Here is a 19,387-nt window from a genome sequence, read left to right as displayed (position 1 = left end):
TTGAGGTATCTCTAGTAATGTATTGTATTTTATCTCCTTAATTGTTTGTTGAAGTTCAATTGGGTTTTTCAAAGAGTTTAAATTTCAGTCCTAGGTTATCTCTCGGGATGGGATTGGGGGTAGAATTACGTTTGTCGCCTATCTTGTTGTATCATTTGGAGTGCTTGGAAGAAGATGACAGTGTTATTGTGGGATTGTTTGAGAATTTTAGTAATCCAGAAATGGCAATGTAGTATGTCTTTCCTCTCAAGGAAGAAAGGAATTCTTTGTTTAAGAGGAATGATTTGAATGTTGCTTTGCTGAAGTACCAAAAGGCAATCGAATGTTTATATGCCATTGTATGTGGTGTTAGTGAGGACTTTCATATGCGTGATATCAGTATGGAGTTGAAGGAACTAGCAATCTCATTACATTTGAATGTTGCGGTTTGTGCGGTTAAATTAAATGAGTTCAACATAGCTATTGTCTCATGCTCTTTAGTTTTGGAAATTGATGGTAGAAATGTGAAGGCTCAGGGGATTTACTTTAGCAAAATTGGGAAGGCATGAGAAAGCATATGAATATTTTAGGAAAGCAACTGAAGTAAAGCCAAGTAACAAAGAAATTGTAAGGGAGATAGGACATCTAGAGAGCTCTCACTCCGAAAGAATGAGTTAAAGCAGTAAATAATTTCAAGGAAAGTAAAGATCAAGTTATAGATTTGGCTGCTAAAGGGGGGATTAAACGAAGGGAGCACAGTGAAATGGTGACACCACCAAAAAAAAGCCCAAACCTTTTTGGATTGTTAACCGACCATGATAAGCAAGATTTAGCTAAGTCGAATGATAAGGAAATGGTGGTGCCCCCTTACTTTACGGAAGATAAGAAAGGGAAGAAGATTATTTCATCTGTAGAGGTGGCTTCGACGTCAAAGAATGTCATGAGTATAGATGATTTGAGTTGTATGTCTGAGGTAGATGATGAGAAAGATACTTTTATGACCTCTATGGTGGAATGTGAGGCAAGCAGTACGAAGTATGTATCAAAGTGCGTGCCTTTGGGCCTTGGTTCTAGTCTTCCTCAACTTAGTAAGCCGCTAAAAAGGAAGTCAAAGGTAGAGGATGATCTTACTCAAGTACAAGAACCTCCGTCCAATGAGATATCAAACCTAAGTATGGAAGACGATAACATAGCTAGTGAGATAACTAGTGTTTGTAGTAATTCCAAAAATGACTGGGTTAAGGATGTATTTCCTGAGTCTGAAGTTGAAGACCACGTTGGTGAGGCCTCAATATTGTTAAAATAAGTCCTAAGAATATATCCTTCGAAACAAATTTTTATATTGCAGAACCCAAGAATCGGTTTCAAAACCGATAAAGGCAGGGTGCTATCATGATGATACCAAAAAATGTGTATGAGCAGCTTGCTCAAGGGAGGTCCATCACCTGTAATAACTTTAAGACTAGGTCAATTTTGAAAGTTCGAGTAGTTGGTATCCATAAGTCTAAATAGAGCAAGGATAAACCTACACTGTCTCCGTTATATCCTCCAAGGACTCAGGAGAACAAAGATAAGAAGATTGAAAGCATTGAAGCAATTTCATGAGTTAATTTGAAGGAAGAGGTCTCGCCTCAAGAGTCCATCAATGGCAGTACCTCTCCGAAATTTGAACAAGCCCCTTGTGAAGCTGTGTCATATAGTTTTTTGAAGGGTGAATATAATTCATGTACCTAAGGTGCAACAACCTCATATCCTGAAAAATCCATCACAAATCTAGATCTTAAGTTACTCAAAGCAAATGTGAAGGTTGAAGTTCGTACACAAGGGATCGGAGGAGAGACAAAACCGGGAAATTGATTGGGACCAGGAAGATAGATTTTAATTGTTCTAAACTCTTTCGTTGGTTGCAGGATTCATGCTTGTATGAAAAGGAAAATGACAAGCTCCACATCTCTATTTCGCCACTACCGCCCATGGAAGAAGAATTGGCTAGTTCTAACTATTGCTATGGTAATGTTGAGTCTGCTAGTGTCAATAGTATTAAAGGATAGTAAGTCCCAATGTATTTCTTTTAGTCTCTTAGGAAGTGTTGTAGCTACTGTAATGGTCTAGTATGTATTTATATCGTTGCCAAAAAAACAAAAAAAAAACCATAAATGAAGGTTACCGATTATGGTGCTCTTACAATGCATAAATAAAATAGTGTTGCAATTAATATTAAATTGAAGAATATCGATATCGAGTATTAAGATTAATAGAAACTAATAAAGAAACATAAAATGTAATGTTCTACGAAATATTCCCACCGTTCCATGCATTGAATTTTGCTCAAGTACGGCTTCAGTCCCAATTTGACGTGCCCCCTTATACGAAAAAAAAAGTATGATGAAAGATAATGAATTATTTATTTATAATTTAATGAGAGAGGGTATGTATTTGACCATAATGTATAGTGGTGGGAATAGAGAGAAGTATTAAAATAAAATAATGGAGCTAGACAAAATTAAAAAAGGGGAAAAAAAATTAACATTATCTGTCTCAACTATGAGTGGTCTGTTTTAAAAGGTTGTAAATGTTGATTAACTCAAGATGGTCACAAATTTTGGGGATGAAATCTAAGAATGATTTTCACTCATAAGTAACCTACTCAACGGATGTGTCTTAAAAACATATATATTAATTATTGAGTATATAACTAGATTTATGTGATAATGTAATAAGTTCATTGATCTTTCCACACATTAGCGAGCTAGTAACGATCAATAGTTTGATGATGACTAATATTGATACTCCGCTATATCATTCCACAATAGTTTCACACTACGTTGTTTAAATGATCAAGTATTGTTCTATATTGGTATGTTTTATTAAAGGTGGATTACTCAGTTTTTTGCTGACGTGTGTGTTTATTTGTTATGTGTGTTTATGGCATGAATCCAAAAGGCAAAGTAGTGTCATATCATCGTTTTGGTAAGTCTAAGAACATAGGAATCATCACGGCAATGGAACTCGTGAAGCTAGTCGGTAAAGGGAACCCAATCTTCTTATGTAATGTGAGAAACCTAGAGCATGTGATCAAGGATCAGCCTGAGGACATTGCAGTAGTTAATGAATTCCTTGATGTGTTTCCGGAAGAGATCCCGGGGATGCCTCCCAATCGACCTATTGACTTTACCATAGATTTAGTGCCTGGAACCGCGCCTATTTCAAAATCACCTTATCGAATGGCTCAAGCAGAAATGAATGAGTTAAAAGGCCAACTAAGATCTATTGGAGAAAGGTTACATCAGGCCAAGTGCATCGCCTTGGGGAGCACCAGTGTTGTTTGTGAAGAAAAAGGATGGAAGTATGAGGCTCTGTATAGACTACAGGGAGCTCAATAAGGTCACGATCAAGAATAAGTATCTTTTACCTAGGATAGAAGACCTATTTGACCAACTGAAAGGATCAGGAATCTTTTCAAAGATCGATTTGCGTTCGGGTTATCATCAATTGAGAATCGCTGATCATGACATACCAAAGACCGCATTCAGGACTAGATACGGACATTATGAGTTCACTGTTATGCCTTTTGGGGTTAACCAATGCCCCTGCAATATTTATGGACTTAATGAACCGTGTATTCCATGCCTATTTGGACAAGTTTGTAGTGGTTTTCATAGATGACATCCTAGTGTATTCAAAGAATGAAGAGGATCACGCTGAACACTTGAGATCTGTGTTGAGTACCTTGAGAGATAATCAGTTGTATGCCAAGTTCTCAAAGTGTGAGTTTTGGTTGGAAAGAGTTGCATTTTTGGGACATTTTGTATCTAAAGAAGGAGTGGCAGTTGACCCTGCTAAGATCAAAGCTGTTAGTGAATGGCCTACATCCAAGAGTGTGACTGACATTAGAAGTTTTCTGGGATTAGCTGGCTACTATAGACGCTTTGTGCAAGACTTTTCTAGGATAGCCAAGCCAATGACTACCTTGATGAAGAGGGAAGAAAATTTTTAATGGAGTGACCAGTGTGAGGAAGCATTCAAAGCCTTGAAGACGCGATTGACAACCGCGCCAGTGTTAACCTTGCCAGATGAGAGTGGTACGTATGATGTGTATAGTGATGCCTCTAAGAATGGTTTAGGGTGTGTATTGATGCAGAACGGGAAGGTTTTTGCGTATGCGTCAAGGCAGTTGAAGCCATATGAATCCAATTACCCTACCCATGATTTAGAGCTAGCTGCTATAGTGTTTGCATTGAAGATATGGAGACACTACCTGTATGGTGTGAAGTGTAGGATATTTACGGATCATAAGAGTCTAAAGTACATCTTCACACAGAAGGATCTGAATCCGCCAACGAAGGTGGTTGGAGTTAATCAAGGACTATGATTTGGATATCCAGTACCATGAAGGGAAATCCAATGTAGTTTAGGAAATCAAGTCATAGTGTTAGTGCGTTAGTAGTTGCTAACGAGCTGTGTAAGGACATGCGCGTTTGAACCTTGAAATAGTAAGTGGTGAAAGCCTCGAGGGAATGATGAATGCCTTCCACCCAACCACGGATGGACAAACTGAGAGAACTATCCAAACCCTTGAGGACATGCTTCGAGCATGCGTTATTGATTTCCAAGGAAGCTGGGAAGATAGCCTAGATTTGATTGAGTTTTCTTATAATAATAACTATCAGGCTAGCATTGGAATGGCACCATTTGAGGCTCTGTATGGACGAAAGTGTAGAAGTCCACTTTGCTGGAACGGCATTAGTGAAACCGTAGTGTTGGGACCTCAAATGATAGAGGACACCATGAACCAAATCCGAACCATCCAATCCAAGATTCAAGCGGCGCAGGATTGCCAAAAGAGTTATGCAGACTTGAAACGTAGGGATGAAGAGTTCAATATAGGTGATAAGGTGTTGCTCAAAGTGTCACCAATGAAAGGTGTCATGAGATTTGGAAAGAAAGGGAAGTTAAGCCCTAAGTACATAGGCCCATATGAAATCTTAGAAAGAATTGGAAAGGTAGCCTATAGACTAGCCTTGCCTATGGACTTGCATAGAGTGCATAATGTGTTCCACATATCTCAGTTAAGGAAATATATAACCGGGGATCATAGAATTAGACCAAAGTTTAACCTTTGAGGAATGACCTGTCAAAATCCTTGATAGCAAAGTGCGTAGTACGCGTACTAAAGATGTGAAAATTGTCAAAGTGTTGTGGTCTAATCAAGAATCCGAGGAAGCAACTTGGGAAGCGGAGGACGAAATGAGAAAGAAATATCCCGAGCTTTTTCCCGAGGTTAGTTGAGTTACCTTGTTTTCCCCTATTTTATGCTCAATTTAGTGCTTTCTATTGAATTTGCGCTTATTATTGTCCTGTTTAATCATGTAAAGAGTACATCAACTTAATTTTTTTTGCAAATGAACGCATTAAAGGTCTCATAAAGTCTCAAGTTTTGAGTTGAATTTTGATTTCCGAACCCAAGTTTCGGTACGAAACTTCTTTTAAGGAGGGTAGAGTGTAATACCTCGTATTTTTATAATATTTATAAGTATATTTTATTTTATTTATAAAGCATTTTACGATTTTTGGAAATTAATTCGCATTTAAATATTATTTAAATGTATTTTAATTAATTAGAATATTTATTATTTTAATTAATTACGAAACGAATTTAATTTTTGAGTCGGGAAATTAAATGGGTTGCAAATGATTTTAAAGGTTTCGGGTTTTAAATGAAAAGTCCAATTCGTTTTATTAAACGAGCCCAATCAAAAGAATTTAATTCAAGTCATAAGCCAGCCCAATCATTTATTTCCCTAAGTCCAATCCTATTTTCCTAAGCCTAGCCCATTGAAAATAAGGAGCCTATAAATAGGACTCCTCATCATTAATTGAACCCCTAAAATCTCATAAACCCTCTCTTTTGCTTTGCTTGCCCATCACTCTTCAACTCTCCTCTTTTGCTCGGCTCGCCTGCACGCTGCATGGCCCTCGTGCCCTCGTGCGTGCCCCCTCCTCCTGTTGCGTCGTTGTTGCGTGGCTGTCGCTGCGGCTCGGCCTCACGCCCCAGCGCGCGCTGCTCTCCCTCTCTCGTCCCTCCTTCGCGCACAAGCGCCCTGCCCTGCTGCCTCCCTCGCGCACAGCGCCCCTGCCCTCTCGTCTCTCTCTCGCGCACAGCGCCCAGCGCTCGCGCCCTCGCCCATCCGTCCCGCGCGCCCAGCGCGCTGCAGAGCCTGTCCCTCGCCCGCGCGCACACACGTCGAGTGTGTGTGCGTGTGTGTGTGTTTTGTTCGTTCGTTCGTTCAATTCTTTCGCCCAATCACATTAATTCGTGGTTGTTCCGTGCTATAGGCCGGATTGGTATAATTCTCTTCTTCCTTACCTATTCTATTTCAATTCCGTATTTTAAATTATAATCCTAGTATTGTTTTGAATGATTAAAATGCTGGGAATCAGTTATGAACACCGTGCTTTGAGGATTTACGTGTTGTGATTCATTAGGGTTGTTTTAATTATTAAAGGATGAATTTTCAGATTTGTTTATTTAATAAAGAATTGATTTTTATGATGTTAAATTGATTTTATTGGGATTTTCAAGTTATGGTTTTAATCTAGACCTAATGAGTCAATTGATTAGCATAATTAGGTGATGATTTTAATTATGATAATCAATTATATTTTCAGATTTGAATAAAGGCTTAAAGTGTTGATTTTTATTGATTTTAAAGGCGGAAAAAGTATGTTTTCGTACTAGGGATTGGTTTTGCAAATTGAGACGATTATATTATTGAAAAACGATTGAATTCTAAAGTTTAAATGAGGTTTTAGATTTTATAAAGTTGCTGGAAATTTAATGAACATGGAAATAATTTAAGTTTCATTATTTTGATGATAGGAGGTGATTTCTAAGTGAGTGCTCGTTGTTGCAAAGTGGCCCCTACGCTTAGCTATTCAAGGTACGTACAAGTCTAGGGCGACCACACTTTTGTCAAGGACATTACATGATTGTTGATGATGTGAATTATATTATGTGGATTCATAAATGCTTTGGTGAACGACCATGTGGATTAATATTATTGGAATTATTGAATTGTTGATTGAACAAGCACGTTGAGATTATTATGAGTATGGATTTCATTGTCAATCATATTGTTCAATATTTATGCATGTATGATTTGTTTCACACGCAATGGATGGATTATTTATTTGTATGCTATTGTACGGGATGTCTAGCATACTTTGAGCCAATTATTCGTACTTCGTTGTACTATTTATTTTACCACATGTGAAGGGTTAGCTCACGTAAGCCACCGCACATGTAGGGTTCAGTTGGGAATATTTTGTATGAAATGAATTAGGATTTGTCGTGCAAGGGCACAACCCTCATGTTAATGTGCATGATGTGGAATCTCACTTTGGTGAGGAGGAAGATGGTAGTAATTTCACAAGAGTCTTTCTTGGTTGATCACAAGTCTTAAAGCATTAAAATAAGATTGTTTAGGTTGTTGTTTATTAATTGTATGTGTGTACATTGTTGAGTCTTGAGTTCACCTTTAATAAAATATTAATAAACGTAAAGTGCAACCAGAACAAGCTTCAAAACTCTTGTAACGTATATACCTTGAGTATGAACAATGAGGGGAGTCTTGCCGGAAATCTCGAACTCCTACTAATGATACAAGACGTTGTTTCATTTATAATATGCGCAGGAATTCCGTCGGTATGGCCCGACACTCGGTATGGCCCGACACTCGGTATAGCCCGATTTTATTATTTATTATTTGGTGTATGGTTGGCTCCCATCACCTTTCCTTTATGGAACTTTCTTTTGGCCCGTTCGAAGCTTATTCTAATTGAATTGTGAGTCAAGAGTCGAGTCGAGTCTTGTATTCATGATTGATTGTTTATTATTATATGGCTTTTGCATGTTGATTAGTACTTAGTGAGTGATGCATGTTTTAGTTCCATTTCACTCTATACTTGTAAGTAATCAGCTTTTGCTGACTACGTGCTTTGTGTGTTTTGGTCATGGCCTTTGCCTTAATGACCCTATGATGATCTATCATTTGCACTTGCATTGATGGGGAGTAGAATAATATAGCAGGTTGGTTGATCGGAATCATGTGGTTTGGGATGATCGAGAGAGTTGCATGTTTTCGTATTTTGAACCATTTAGTATACTTTAATTATGTTTGAAATGCTTGAACTATTTATACTTTGGTTTTTCGGCCGTTATGGTTCCAAATTGTAGGAGGCCTCAATATTTCATTAATTATGTTTTTAAAAGTTAGTTGACATTAATTTCCGCTGCGTAATTCTGGTAATAGCCTTAACCGTTATCACGGTGGCGGTAATGCTTTAGTAATTCCTTTATTTTTAAGTTGGAAAATGGTTTTATAAAAGCAAGGAACTATTAGGGTGTTACAGTTGTGCTTACCCGTGAGCTGATAGGGCGGTTTGGTTGTTTCTTCGAAGGTCCCTCCCCGACTCTTTGGAGGCTGCGGATTGCCTCATTGAGTTGGGTGGCCATGCGATCCAAGTCTTTTTGGGTAACTAGGTTCTCGGGTTGCCCTTCGATATGGGGCTGATGATGCTCATGTTCCTGATCACCATCTTGATCGTCTCCGTTTCGTGGAGTAGGCATCAGAACGTAGTTATGATGGGCTTCTGATCGGTGGGAGGATGAGTTCTGCCTGGTTCGGCGAGTGTTTACCATGGCTTGTGGTTGGATTCCCCACAGACGACGCCAACTGTTTCTGCGAAGAAAATGCTAAGTGTGAAATTAAGGGAAGCCTCGTCAACCAGGCTGTTGTTTTCCTCCAATCGGGCTGTTGTTTTTCCTACAAAAGGGAAAACGTAAACTGGCTCGGGGGGGTTCCCGAGAAAACCCTCTCCGACGCTCAAGTCAGGTCTTGTTATAGAGAGAAAGTAGTTAGAGAGCAAGTTTGGGAATAATTGCATACCTGACTGAGTAATGATTAGGTGGGTCATATTTATAGTAATACTGGAGGGCATTATTAGTAAATATGAGCAATTGTAGGGGTATGAAATCATGGGCCTGCTAGAGGCTGAGATATGGGCCCCGAAATTCTGGTCTGAGCGCATTAGAGGGTTTGCGTTTGAGGGTATTTTGGTAATTCCCTTAGTAAGGGTATTTTGATAATTTTCTTGCATTGTATTAAGTGATTAATCGATGAATTTCCTATTGATTAACACTCATGAGTATACATGTCAAACGATTCGGGTCGGACCGAGTTGCAATAAATTACTTTCGGGTTCAGGTTTATTCTAGTATGTTACTTTTGAGTTTGAGTTTACAAATGCTTGTTTATGACCCATAACCTTCGGGTTTGGACTGATCCAATAGGTTGAGAGATTTTTAATACGTCTGTTATAATTTCACCAATAAGTATGATAAATATAATCACATATCAATAAGTATACGACCTATGGGTGGGGGACCGAGGGCCTTGTGCGAGGGTAGCCCAAAGAATTTCTTCTTACTGTAAAAAAAATCTCAATAAAGTATACAAACAACAATACGCTGTATAAAATACCAAAGTATCATACACAAGCTTATATGTAGTCAAATTCAACCATAAAATGACGTATTACTCATCCAAAATAATATTACACCCAACAATAATAACAAATAAAATGTTTATTCCGCTAAAATATACTCATAAGTTCATTTTTCAGTACAAATATAACAAATTTTGATTGCTTGAGTTGAAAAGGGTTTCAATTTGGTTGACCCATTATGTTTCGGGTTGTTCAGATCGATAAAATTAGGTTTTCGGGAATAAATTTTTGATCAATATCCAATATTTTCAAGTCGTTTTTATAACGGGTTTTGGAGCCTTTCCGAGTTAATCTCAGTGATTGGAAAAAATTTCCAATCAAATGGCATTTTCGTAAACAATTGATGATTTTATTACGAAAATGCCATTAAAAGTGGGTGACATGCATGTCATCAAATATGGGCCACATGTACGGTCATAATCGTATTTTCATAATACATCAAAACTATATACTCCGTAATATACAGTCAACAACTCGCAATGTACAATAACCTTCTGCTAATAATCAATCCACAACTATAATATACAGTCAACCAGTTACCAATAAACAATATTGCATTTTAGTAATTCATCAACAATCATAAAACATACCGTCAACGATAAGTTGTATACAATCAACACCGAGTAATATGCAGTTAATAACTACAAATATACAGTGAACACGTAACATTTTTTAACACGTCTACGAATAATGAGTGGGTTTGTTATATTTTTTGTTTGGATTTTTGACTCCTTTCCGTGTTTCCGGTCTCAACTCTCAAGTGTCAAACTGTCAACCATCGTTCACTCACCCACTCACCTAGTAGTACCAGTCGGTAGAATCGTAGTACAGTAGAAGTCACATTTATGTGATGTGATTCTTGTTCTTACACTTCATTTTTCATCATCATTCTCCCCGCATTACGCCATTTTCTGGAGCTCCCTCATTTTTGGTAAGAACTCCGCATTTCACTTCTTTCCCACTTCTGATTCTGGGTTCCCATTTTTGTCTCATAAATATGGGTTTCATAAATTGCTTCCCCCTTTTTTAGTATTGCGTGCCACTAGTTATTTTTAGGATCATTCACTGTTTTTCACTCAAATTCTTCATCTGTTTATGTAGATCTATACTGGGTTGGTAATGGATTTCTTATTTAATGTTCATTTACTTCAAGTTCAAACGCAAATTGCAATTTTTGCCTTCCAATTACTTCAAAATGTGCTAATATCTTTGCTATCTTTAGTTAACTACTCCTTAGTTGAGATTTAAATTTGCATTCTTTTTTTCTTTTCAGTTTCTTGCTGTAGTTTGTTCACTTTTTCGCCATTTGGGTACTTGTTCTTAATTTACTTTTTTTATCCTGTTTAATTTGATGAACTCTACCATTAAAAATGTCCCCATTTGTAGTTTTGAACTTTTAGTTGTATAGTAATTTTGTTTTGTTGATAGTTTTGACAGTGTAGCTTACCTTGTTGTCAATTTAACTGTCTGAATCTTAGTTGGTATGCATTTTCCTAAAACTTAGTTTGTGGCCATTGGAGATAAAATCTTGGTTCATGCAGCCGACAAAATTCTACGAAGATTAAGGCTTCAGCACTGGTGTTGTTGTTGTTATTGTTGTATGCATTTGTATCAAAATAACTTCGAACTGGTTTGGTATTTTTATTTCTGCTAGTATTGGAAATGATCTTATTGATACCCAGTTACCCATTATATTGAATGTCATTTTGATGTTGTTTAAGCCAGTTCGAATTGCGCAATCAACCTACAACAGTATAGTGTCATCCGATAATGATTTTGGGTATGAAGAACAAGATCAGGAGAGGTCCTAGTATTCAGGTTGAGTACGTAATTCATGTCCAAGATATTAAGCCTTGGCCTCCAACACAATCACTAAAAACTGTCCGTTCTGTTTTGATCCAATGGAAAAATGGCGAGCGCAGTTCTGGATCTACAAACTCTGTGGCTCCTTCGATTGAGGATGGAAAGATTGAATTCAATGAATCATTTAGAGTTCCAGTAACCCTGTCAAGGGATATGTCAGTCAAAAGTGGTGATGCAGATATATTTCACAAGAACTTGTTAGAATTCAACTTGTATGAACCTCGTAGGGATAAGACCGTGAAAGGACAGTTACTGGGGACAGCAATTGTGGACTTAGCAGATTATGGTGTTATCAGAGAAGTTATGAGTTTAAGTGCTCCCATGAACTGTACCAGGAGCTTTAGGAATGCAACACAACCAATTTTGTACCTAAGAATTCAAGTCTATGATAAGGTTCGCTCAGGTGTATCCTTGAAGGGTAAATTTGCCAAAGAAACATCACTTGATAAGAACGATGGGGACTCAGTTTCAGCTCTAATGAGTGAGGAGTACGCTGATGAAGCTGAGGGTTCTTCCTTGACTGATGATGATATTTCATCACACTCTTCACTGACTGCTTCATCTGCTTTTGAGTCCAATGGGGCTTCACCTTCACAAAATAAGGAGGTATGTATGCCCTCCTCTGATTTTGATGGTAATTTTTTGCTGGCTTATTAATGTTTATGGCTGAATGTTTACCCTCTTGATTGCAACCTATGTTGATTGTTCCTCTAAATGTTTACCCTCTGAATGTTTGTGCTTGGTGTGGCTTTTGGCGGAGCTGGTGGGGTTAAACTGATTCTTAGCATACTGGCATACTGTTTTTTATATTTTATTTATCGTTTTTCTCTTTTTGCAGACTGGCTCGGATAAGAGAAAATGTCATACAGGTATGCCATGAAAAACCATGCTCTGCCTACAAAACTGGCCCTTGTAAAGTCAGGGTCAGATTATGAATCAAGTAGAAGTCTTGAAAATATGATTTTTGCTTCATCTCATCCTATGTTTACAGAAATTTCTTTTAACCAGGGGAAGCCAAATAATATCTCTGCTTTTTTGTCAGACACCTCTGAATTTGACTCAGAGGTTAACTTGGAAAAGGTATCTTCTACATCAGACCAAGTGCATGAAAGAAGTCGACAGATTAGTGAAGAGGTTGCTAGTCTTAAAGGTCAAATTATTGCAATGTCAATACCAGATGAAGTGCCATCCGTCTCTACCGGTGAAGGAATTCCAATGGAAACACCTGAAGAACTCAAGTCTGAACTTGATTTTCAACTACAAGCCAAAAGGAGAAGTGAGCAAAAATCAAAGATTCCTGAAAGGAGCAGTTCTATGGAGGTTACACCCACAGTTGATATTGATGATGTGGTGGTCAAAGATGGAGACAAGCATGAGAATGTTGATCAGGACGGGCGAATGTTGGAAGAAGAAAAACATATAGTACAAAATGCATCTTCCAATAAATTTTCACTGGATGTTAATGGAAACCAAGTTATGTCTGAAAGTGATTCACCTCTCATCAGGAATGGAGTTAGGCGTGTAAGATCTGTTCGATCCTTAATGGAATCTTCTAGAAGCAACGGCTCTGCAGGAGGTTATCTTGGAAAAATATCTAGTCTGGAAGTCAATTCAGCAGAAAAAAGACGCACATCTTCTGATAGCAAAACTCAGGGACTAGAACAAAGGATAAATATATTAGAGAGAGAGCTGAGGGAAGCTGCTGCTCTTGAGGTCGCTCTTTATTCAGTGGTTGCAGAGCATGGAAGTTCCACTAATAAGGTTCATGCACCTGCAAGGCGCCTTTCTAGACTGTATCTTCAAGCTGGTAAAGGAATGAAGAGAGCAAGTGCAGCCCAAAGTTCAGTTTCAGGATTAATTGTTGTTGCAAAAGCTTGTGGAAATGATGTTCCAAGGTATGCCTGCGGTGCATTCTGTTCTGCATTTCTTAAATACATGGCTTTGCAAACACGTTTTTTGCCCGTCTTGACTCGGTGATGGTTATTTAATTTATTATATTGTTAACTTTTAGTGTATTGCCAAAGAAATTTGCATGAACATGAATTTTGCATACTCTTCCAACAATGGTCACAAGATGTAATAACAACACCTAAAAACATCAATTCTATCTGTGGGCAGACGTGCAGTATTATGCTGTAGAATAAGTACCACAGGATATTGTTTATCTACATTCAATTGTGTATAAAGATTCATCACGTACTGAAATATTTTAATTTTGATTATAATGTACTAGATCTATGTCACTGAATTATCCCTTACATTATGTTGCAAAATATCAAGCCGGTTGATTGTGTTTCCAGTTGAGGGCTTTGAATTGATCCACCTACCTTTCTCTAGGTTGCAGTCATTCGCTAACTGCACTGATTATATTTTTTTTTGTGGTTGTGAGCATTATTAGAGGCTTGGGATAATTGTGTGGTGGTGATATTATATATTGATATGAACACCATCAAATATTCTCACTATTAGGTTAAGTTCATTGGTTCATGTAGACCTTCTATCGTCATATGTGAGAAACATATGCACCTTAAACTGTTGTCGATCTAGTAATATACATTTGGTAAATGAATAAATATGTAAGCACGTCACTTGGTTTTTTCTACTAGTGAGATATGGCTTCATGAGTCTCTGGACTATATTTTAGTCAGATGATGTAATTTATCGATCCCCTTTAGAAGCTTTACAAGTTTACAGCATATGTTATTTATTATTTTCTTTCATTCTTTCTTGGAGATAATCTGCACTCTCATGACTGCAGGTTGACCTTCTGGTTGTCAAACTGTGTTGTGCTCCGAGCAATTCTCTGTGAGGCCTTTGCAGAAGAGCAGTTGCCAGTATCTGCTAGCTCTTTAGCAGAAATTGGAGATGGCAAAGGAATGAATCAGAAATCATCATCACTAAAATGGAGGCTTTCCTCTTCTGACAAGCTAGCTAATAAATTTGGGGCAAATGGAAGTTTTCAAGATTGGGTTGATCCACATGCATTCATGTCTGCATTAGAAAAAGTTGAATCTTGGATCTTTTCACGAATTGTCGAATCTGTTTGGTGGCAGGTCTCTCTCTCCCTCTCTCCCTCATACTCTTATAGGCTCTGTCTCTCATACTCTTATAAGTTGTGACTATTGTCTTTCATGAGATGTGATTAATTTGACTTTTCATTTGTCAGACTTTGACTCCACACATGCAGTCTTCAGCTGCTCAGATGATTAATAATGTAGCGGACCCTGGCATTCAGAAAAAGTATAGGAGGTCATCCTCTTATGGTGATCAAGAGCAGGTCAACTTTTCATTAGAACTTTGGAAGAAGGCATTCAAAGATGCCTGTGAGAGGCTTTGTCCACTGCGAGCTGGAGGTCATGATTGTGGCTGCTTGCCAGTGCTGGCTAAATTGGTTAGTTCATTATCTTCTTCAAACTTAATTGGATATCAAAGTTATGGGTACTTATTTCCGAATTTTCTGTTTTTATAATTACCAGTAAGGAAAAAGAAAAACTCATGCTCACAAACAGTTTAAAAGGTTCTAAGCATTGTAGATTGCGTCCTAAGTTCAAAAGGCTAGTTTGATTTTTATGGTGATAGGATTAAATACAGGCCCAAAATCAACCATTTGCTCTCCAACTATAAGGTTTCATGGTTTAATTTTGAAACCATTTAGTGGGACCTCTTATGTTTCAAGGTATATAGTACTAGGATACCAATATGTCGCCTCAATGCAGCTTGAACGATGGAGGAGGAAGATCGAGATCTCTCACTCACACCCGAGGTTTGATGGTTAGGGATGTGTTTAGATCTAGGCTAGGGTTTCTTTGAGGAGGCAAGTATGATTCAACTTCAGTTATCAATCGAATCATAAGGTTAGGATTATGTAGAATATCCTAAACACCTAAGAGTGGAACTCCCTTGTAGCCGGTTCCCTACATACACATGCACAAGGTTGTTGGACCGGTTATGGTGGTGCGCACCAAGACCTCACGGGCCCTTGGCTTGGTGGCTTGCCGCGCATGCCTTGGGGCAGTGTCGGGCTCGCCAGGCTTCACATCGAGGGCTTGCAGCCCATGAGGCCTAGCGGCTAGCGTGTATTATCATGGCGCCTTATGGGCCATCGACCATGCTTATGATCCAACCGATCTCCTAAGCGACTTATGGACTTTCGGTCCAGTTAGTGCTTGTGATGTTGTAGGTTCTGTCAAGAGTAAGCTCTAGGCCAATCATGGATTTACTCAATGGAAGCGACATCCAACTAGGCATTCCGATCACTTTATCTCACTGAATAAGTTATCTCCAATTCTCCATTAATTAATCTGAACCAACTATTAGACTAGTGCACCTTGGTTGAATGACACATTTCTTTCACTTAACCATTTCAAAGATGAAAGGCCGTTTTTGTACTTATCCGTGAGACACACTGCTTGATTGGACCATTTTTTCGCGGGCTAATCATGAGCTAATATGGTGTTACCTGAAATTAAGTTACAACCTTGTCCTGAAAACTTGAAAAGTGAAAATGTACAACCTGTGTTTTGACTTTAGTTATAGAATTACTCTATGTTACTTGGACTTGGGTCCTAGTGTCGGACACTGGTACGTGTCCAAGTGTCCGACTCGGCTAAATTGTGAAAATTTTCCATGATTTAAGTTGAAATAAAGTGCCTGAGTGTTCGTGTCCATGTCGGAGTGTCGAGGATCCGACACGGGTACTTGAGGTAAAATGAAGAGTCTGAGTAACATAGGCATTACTCACCCAGATCTAAGGTGATCTACCCCAAAACACCCTTACACCTAGGCAAGATACTGAGGGTCCTTGACCTTCATGTCAGGCTTCTTGACTGAGGCAAAAACCTGTCAAGGAAGATCCTTGTGGCCTTGTTCTAAAAACCGAGACATCAATGGCAGCCTCAAAGGTAGATAGTCCTGCCTTATTCTTCTTCTGCCGTGCCAATTCCAGTGTACATTACCTCTTTCTTCTTTTTTCCATGGTATGGTGTAACCAAGGCTTTTGTGTCCTTATCTGGACTTCCAGTACACTGGGGGTAAGTGAACTCACGTCTGGGAACCTTTCAAACTCAAAAAGTGTCCTTTGCATATCCCTCTTCAGCTCTTCTCACCGTTAGTAATATATCATCCGGACTTGTGACAGTTATCTTGAAGTGTTCTTAAAAGATCGTCCATGTTCTCTGCAAATAGGAAAGGATCTATATATCTTTATTTGTCATCCTACAAGTCCTTGCTCCCTCAAATGTTGTTCAAGCACTTTCGCAAGAACTGTCAGGGTTGTTTGATTAGGCCTTGAGAAGCTCTTGCGTTTCTTTATTGTAATGTAATCTCTCATTTAAGTAGCTGTATCTTTTATCATCATCTCCTGAAATTCCAGGTGACTATTCAACTTAATGGCTCTCCTGCAAACCTAAACTTTCTATTATTGGCGAAAATTAAACGCCAGAAAGGAGAACATTGACATCCAGAAAATTAGCTTCATGTCTTTATCGTTGCTTTCTTATGTGATAAACTCATAAACGAGAATATGAAATCCATCCATCAATCTCTGTTCAGTTTGGGATGTCATTAATTCCTTTGCTGATTGGTCACTATGCGCTCCAACTCTGACATGACTGTTTGATTGCTATCATGGACGTAGATAATGGAGCAATGTGTAGCAAGACTGGATGTAGCCATGTTTAATGCTATTCTTCGAGAATCTGCTGATGATATGCCAACTGATCCTGTATCTGATCCTATTAGTGACCCGAAGGTTCTCCCAGTTCCGGCAGGGAAATCAAGCTTTGGTTCTGGTGCACAGCTTAAAAACGCAGTACGAAGTTTTCTGTTTTATGTACATTTTGTCTGCTGCTTCCATGTAATTGCTGATTATATTTATTTGCCTCTTTCTATCTGTCTGAAAACAGACTCCTGTCCAGTAACCGATGAATCTTGTTATGAAAATGAGTTTTCCTGATGGTTTTGCTTTCATACAAGACTCTTCTCCCCGGCTTATTTTTGCTTTTAAAAACTTATTTTTGGTGAACTTAGTTTTATTGAAAAGTTACTTTTGCTTTAGTCAACTTATTTTTGCTTTCCTTAACTTGTTTTGCGAACTTTGCTGAACTTTACTATTTTTTTTGAAACTTGTTTTAAGAACACTATCTAAGTTGTTCTAGAGTAAGAAACATTTCCAGACAAATTTTCCTTTTTGGCTATCATTATTTGCTAGTTTCCCTTACTACCCCTTTTTAAGGCATTAGGCCACATTTGATTTTGTTGGTCAAATATACGTGATGAATTAATATGATTTTAGTGTGTCTATAAAATAGCACCATCTTCATTTTTCACTTAGAAATAGTGACGGTAAACAGCAGCTAAATTTGATAAGGTTTGACTACAATAGCTAAATGCAGTCTTTTATATTTGAATGGAAAGGGTGAAAATTTCTGACCTTTGATGGCATGATCCGTAACTCTTTTTTACTTTCATGAATAAATGGCAGATTGGAAACTGGTCTAGATGGTTAACTGACCTGTTTGGCATAGACGATGATGATGATCCACCTGAAGATGAAAGGGAAGGTAATGAAGATGATGATGGCGAGGGACTTCAATATGATTCTTCCTTCAAATCATTTTATCTGCTGAAATCGTTGAGTGACCTCATGATGCTTCCAAAGGACTTGCTATTGAGTGAGTCAGTCAGAAGAGAGGTCCGAATTTCTGCACTGTTGAATGAACTTTCATATTCTAGCAGTTAAGCTCTGATTAATACCCTGGTAATCTCTATTTTTTCAGGTGTGCCCTACATTTGGTGCCCATATTATTAAAAGGGTTCTTCAAAATTTTGTTCCTGACGAGTTCTGCTCAGACCCAGTCCCAGATGCTGTCTTTGAAGCTTTGTCTGAGGTTAGCCAATGAAAGTTTCTTTCCTTCACCCCCCCCCCCCTTCCTTTGAATTGTCACCTTCTCGATCTGTTATGTTGGATCTTCTTTATTCCAAGTGGCTTTCACTGCATCATGGAATTGTTAACATGCCAATACAATCTACTCCCTCCGTCCCAGTTTATTCTTTACCCTTTTCGTTTCTAGTGTCCCATTTAATCTTTACATTTAGAATCTTTCCTTTTATATTGTAGCATAAAAGTACCTAATATTCTGTCAAAAATCGTGTCAAATGATTATTTCAACCAATCAAATTCATTGGGTTATTTTAACCATTTCCCATTGGAACATTAAATCTTTCTCATTATCCCGCTGTCAAATTTTTGATAAAAGTGAAAATATTATTGATAAATGTAAATCTTCGTTATTTAAGTTAAACAAAAAAGAGAATCTTTATCCACATTAATTATTTGTTAAATCGCGTGCATAATACCAAACGTAAAGAATAGAGAGGGGCAGAAGGAGTAGTTTCTTAGCTGCAAAACATTCTAAAAACCTATAGAAATACTCTTGATGGCTGAATGCAATACAAGTTGGTAATACTGTGAGTACTCTGTGCAGTATGTCCATGATGAAGATGAAGCATCAATCACGTATTACCCGTGTACAGCACCTGCGTTATTTTACTCTCCTCCACCATCTTCACTGGCCAGTGTTATTGGGGTTAATTTGGGAACACAAACCTCATCCCAGTTACGAAGAAGTGGATCGGTACTTAGAAGGTCAAACACTAGTGACGATGAATTAGATGAACTGGATTCACCACTCCATGCCATTCTCAGTGAAGGTTTCCAGGCATCGCCTGCTCAAGTCAAACAGAATCTGAAAGATGTGGATAATCACCGGGAAAATGTCATCAGATACCAACTACTTCGTCAAGTTTGGGATGGAGTAGAATCATGAATATAGTTGTGCATATAATTGTACAGATGTATGACCTGTAATGTAGCAATGATAGTTTTCCGGTCAATTTGTAGATAACCCCTGTTGTGAGTTGTGACTACTTAAACGACACGAGGAACTAATAAATCTTGGATAAAAGTATTCTCTTACAA

General features: G+C 38.1%; 1 protein-coding gene across 2 annotated transcripts; it reads left to right on the top strand.

Moving 5' to 3' along the window:
- Positions 1-10,255: 10,255 nt before the first annotated feature.
- Positions 10,256-19,387, top strand: LOC110801942 (uncharacterized). Of its 2 annotated transcripts, none has more exons than XM_022007345.2 (10): positions 10,256-10,477; positions 11,268-12,015; positions 12,248-12,278; positions 12,452-13,304; positions 14,168-14,462; positions 14,576-14,800; positions 17,045-17,218; positions 17,891-18,100; positions 18,186-18,296; positions 18,894-19,387. In XM_022007345.2, the coding sequence occupies exons 2-10, from the start codon at positions 11,317-11,319 to the stop codon at positions 19,233-19,235; spliced, it is 2,940 nt and encodes a 979-aa protein (XP_021863037.1). In that variant the 5' UTR covers positions 10,256-10,477; positions 11,268-11,316; the 3' UTR covers positions 19,236-19,387. The 2 variants fall into 2 exon arrangements, with proteins under 2 accessions (XP_021863037.1, XP_021863038.1); XM_022007346.2 differs by having other exon boundaries at positions 10,295-10,477; positions 11,272-12,015.

This window comes from Spinacia oleracea, chromosome 1, assembly GCF_020520425.1.
Source record: "Spinacia oleracea cultivar Varoflay chromosome 1, BTI_SOV_V1, whole genome shotgun sequence".
Taxonomy (NCBI): domain Eukaryota; kingdom Viridiplantae; phylum Streptophyta; class Magnoliopsida; order Caryophyllales; family Amaranthaceae; genus Spinacia; species Spinacia oleracea.
Note: the sequence above shows the minus strand (reverse complement) of the source record. Positions and strands in the feature narration are given on the sequence as shown.

Bases quoted from the DNA above. Each gene is read 5' to 3' on its own strand.
- LOC110801942 (XM_022007345.2), top strand. From the start codon at position 11,317: ATGATTTTGGGTATGAAGAACAAGATCAGGAGAGGTCCTAGTATTCAG. The intron at 12,279-12,451 runs GTATGCCATGAA...CTTTTTTGTCAG, and splicing joins TAAGAGAAAATGTCATACAG to ACACCTCTGAATTTGACTCA. The intron at 14,801-17,044 runs GTTAGTTCATTA...TCATGGACGTAG, and splicing joins TGCCAGTGCTGGCTAAATTG to ATAATGGAGCAATGTGTAGC.